This window comes from Hippopotamus amphibius, chromosome 12 (assembly GCF_030028045.1).
Source record: "Hippopotamus amphibius kiboko isolate mHipAmp2 chromosome 12, mHipAmp2.hap2, whole genome shotgun sequence".
NCBI classification, from domain to species: domain Eukaryota; kingdom Metazoa; phylum Chordata; class Mammalia; order Artiodactyla; family Hippopotamidae; genus Hippopotamus; species Hippopotamus amphibius.
Genome location: NC_080197.1, coordinates 88,830,725 through 88,834,159, shown reverse-complemented (window position 1 = coordinate 88,834,159; position 3,435 = coordinate 88,830,725). Strand labels below are relative to the sequence as shown.

The following is a 3,435-nucleotide window of genomic DNA, read 5'->3' as shown; positions in this document are numbered from 1 at the left end:
TGCTTCTTTTTTGTTACATTCACTAGTTATATTTTCACATATAAGTGATATCACATAGTATTTGTCTTTCTCAGTCTGATTTATTTCACATAGCATAATGCCCTCCAAGTCCATCCATGTTTCTGCAAGTGGCATTATTTCACTTTTTTATAGCTGAATAATATTCCATTGTTTATATATACTACATCTTCTTTATCCATTCATCTGTTGACACAGATTGCTTACATGTCTTGGCTATTGAAAATAGTGCTGCTATGAACATTGGGGGTGCATGTATCTTTTTGAATTAGCATTTTCATCTTTTCCGGATATATGCCCTGGGGTGGGATTGCTGGATCATACGTAACTTTAAGATTTTTAAGGAATTTCCATACTATTCTCCTTAGTGGCTGTACCAATTTACATTCCCATCAATAGTGTAGGAGGATCCCATTTTTCCACACCCTTTCCAGCACTTATTACTTGTAGACTTTTTGATGATGGCCATTCTGAGTGGTGTGAGGTGATAGTTTTTAGTTTTTATTTGCATTTCTGTAATAATTAGTGACGTTGAGCATCTTTTCATGTGCCTGTTGTCCATCTGTATGTCTTCTTTGGAGAAATGTCTATTTAAGACTTCTTCCCATTTTTTAATTGGGTTTATTTTGATATTAAATTGTATGAGCGGTTCGTATATTTTGGAAATTAAGCCCTTGCTGGTCACATCATTTGCATTTTTCTCACACTAAGAAAATATGGTACGATTCATGTCAGATAATATTTTGACTAAGTTGTCTTCTGTAAGTTTTATGGTGTCATAACTTGTATTTAAGTCTTTAAGCCATTTTGAGTTTATTTTTGTGTATGTTTTGATGGAGTGTTTTAACTTCACTGATTTACATTTAATAAAAATAATACTCTCTTGATGTTTTAATTTACATTACGCAACTTCTAGTGATTTTTTTTCTGGCTTCCATGAACGCTTCCATCATCCAAACGATGATATGTTTTATGATGTATGTTTTCAGGCAAGAGGTTGCAAAATGCAACACCCATATTTAGTGTACAATGCATCCATTCTTAATTGTAGTAAAAACGTATAACATAGATTTTACCCTCCTAAGTTTTTAGATGTACAGTACTGTTAACTATATGCACATTGCTGTACAACAGATCTCTTTTTTTTTTTATCTTGCATGACTGAAACTCTTTGCTCACTGAACAGCAAATTTTCAATTTCCCTGACCCCAGGCCATGACAACCACCATTCTACTTTCTGCTTCTATAAGTTTGACCTCTTTAGATACCTCATATAGACAGAATTAGGCAGTTTTTCTCCTCTGTGACTGACTTATCTCACTTAACATCTTCAAGGTTCATCTATGTTGTCACACATTGCATACTTCCTTCCTTTTTTAAACTGAATAATACTCCATCGTACATATGTAGCACACTTTATCCATTTATCTGTTCGTGGACATTGAATATGTTCCTTCTTTGTGTCACTTTTCTTTGACTATTTGCAGGCACACATGCCATTTAATGCCTATGGTGCCAGCAGGTCAGGTGAATGGAGGGTGCTGGACTGTCTCATTCTGGAGCATTGTCTGTGTCTAGTTTACTTGTTCTGTACCCGTCTACTAAGGGGCTCCTTTGTGTAACTCCACAGGTAGCAGTCCTGGGCTCTGGGTCTTTGTTTTTGTCAGGGGCTTTGTTTTAAGTTCAGCCTCCTCAACTGTCATGAAGTCTTTCCTTCTGGATTAGATTCCAAAGGCTGTGGTAGGAGCTGATGTCTCTGACCCTTTCCCCTTAGATCCAGCATGGGCCAAGTACTTCTTTGACTATATTTCTCTCAGTTTTTGGAAGTCATTTCATTTTGAATAAGAAACAAATATAGTTGAATTAATTAAAAATCAACTACACAGGAGCTCTAAGTTTACAAAGTTCTCTTCCCTTGTAGATTGATTCTCTTGTAGAACAAACATCTTATTGCAGTTTCTTACCCTGAGACACATCATTGCTGCCTCAGCATCCTCTGCAGAGCTCCCTTCACCTCCTGGTTTTTGAAGCTGTAAATGAGGGGGTTTATCAAGGATGTCATCACACCATACTGTATAGAGACAACTCGCTCCAGGACTGATCCTGAAGAGGGGCTGATGTACCTGAAGAGAGCTGTCCCATAGAACAGGAGCACCACGGTGAGGTGGGAGGAACAGGTAGAGAAGGCTCTGCCTTGGCCTTTAGAGGAGGAGATACTTAGAATGGCAAGAATAATTTTTGAGTAAGAGAAGAGTATCAGGGGAAGTGTCACAAGTCCTAGAAATGCAGTGGACCCAGCCAGCAGGATGGTGTTAGGTGTGGTATCACTGCAAGACAGAGGAAAGAGTGAAGGCAGTTCACAACTAAAGTGGGAGATGATATTGGGACCACAGAACTGTAAGTTCTGGACACAAAGATTATTCACTAGTGAGCTCAGAAACCCCATCACCCATGCTGCACTGACCATTGCACTGCAGAGAGGTTTGTTCATGACCACCATGTAGAGCAGAGGGTGACAGATGGCAGCATAGCGGTCATAGGCCATAGCAGAGAGCAAGCAGCTCTCTGTGGCTCCAGAAAGAATGAAAAAGAAACTCTGGGTAATGCAGCTCCACACTGAAATGGTTTTCTTCTGAGACAAGAAATTCTGTAGCATCTTTGGCACAGTGACGGAAGAGTAGCATATATCTAGGAAAGACAAATGTCCAAGAAAGAAATACATGGGCATGTGCAGGTGGGAATCAGCCCAGATCACCAGGATCATCATCAGGTTCCCCATCAGGGTCAGGAGGTAAATCCCCAGGAAGAGAACAAAGAGCATGGTCTGGACATCTGGGTCACCTGATAATCCCAGCAACACAAATTCATCAATAATGCTAAGATTTTTCATGGTTTCTTAGATATCCTTCCCTAGAAGGAAACAAATATATTTATTTGGTGGATAATGATCTGAGTCATTCTCCATGAATAGGATTTTTTAACCTATAAAAGATCCACTTTTTAGCTTTAAGCCAGAAAGTGAATCTGAGGATAAATAAGCATTTGACTATCCTATTACCCTATTAAATACTGCAACTTTCCTTCTCCTACATCTGAGTACTACCTATCAAGCAGAACATCCCTCCCTCATAAAACTTAACACTTTCTAATACATGGATAATAGATTTATTTAGTACATTTAAAAATTATCTCTCCCTTTTAGAACTTATACACAGGCAAGGATCTTTGGCTGTGTCTACCCCACCCCCCATGATAGATGCCAGTACTTCTCAGTGAGTCCATAATTTTTGAGTAAGAGAAGAGGAGTAGGAAAGTATCAGAGTCCTAGAAATGCAGTAGACCCAGCTAGAGGGCTGCAAGTAAACATTTGTGGTAGGAAAGAATGAATGCTTCCTCAGCTACAATCTCTTGTCTTAA

The 3,435-nt window shown here is 38.9% G+C and overlaps 1 protein-coding gene across 1 annotated transcript; it reads right to left on the bottom strand.

The window, feature by feature from the left end:
• Positions 1-1,993: 1,993 nt before the first annotated feature.
• On the bottom strand, positions 1,994-2,908 carry LOC130833888 (olfactory receptor 8S1-like). The gene has a single exon (XM_057704006.1). It carries the CDS (start codon positions 2,906-2,908, stop codon positions 1,994-1,996), a length of 915 nt encoding a protein of 304 aa, XP_057559989.1.
• Positions 2,909-3,435: the final 527 nt, after the last annotated feature.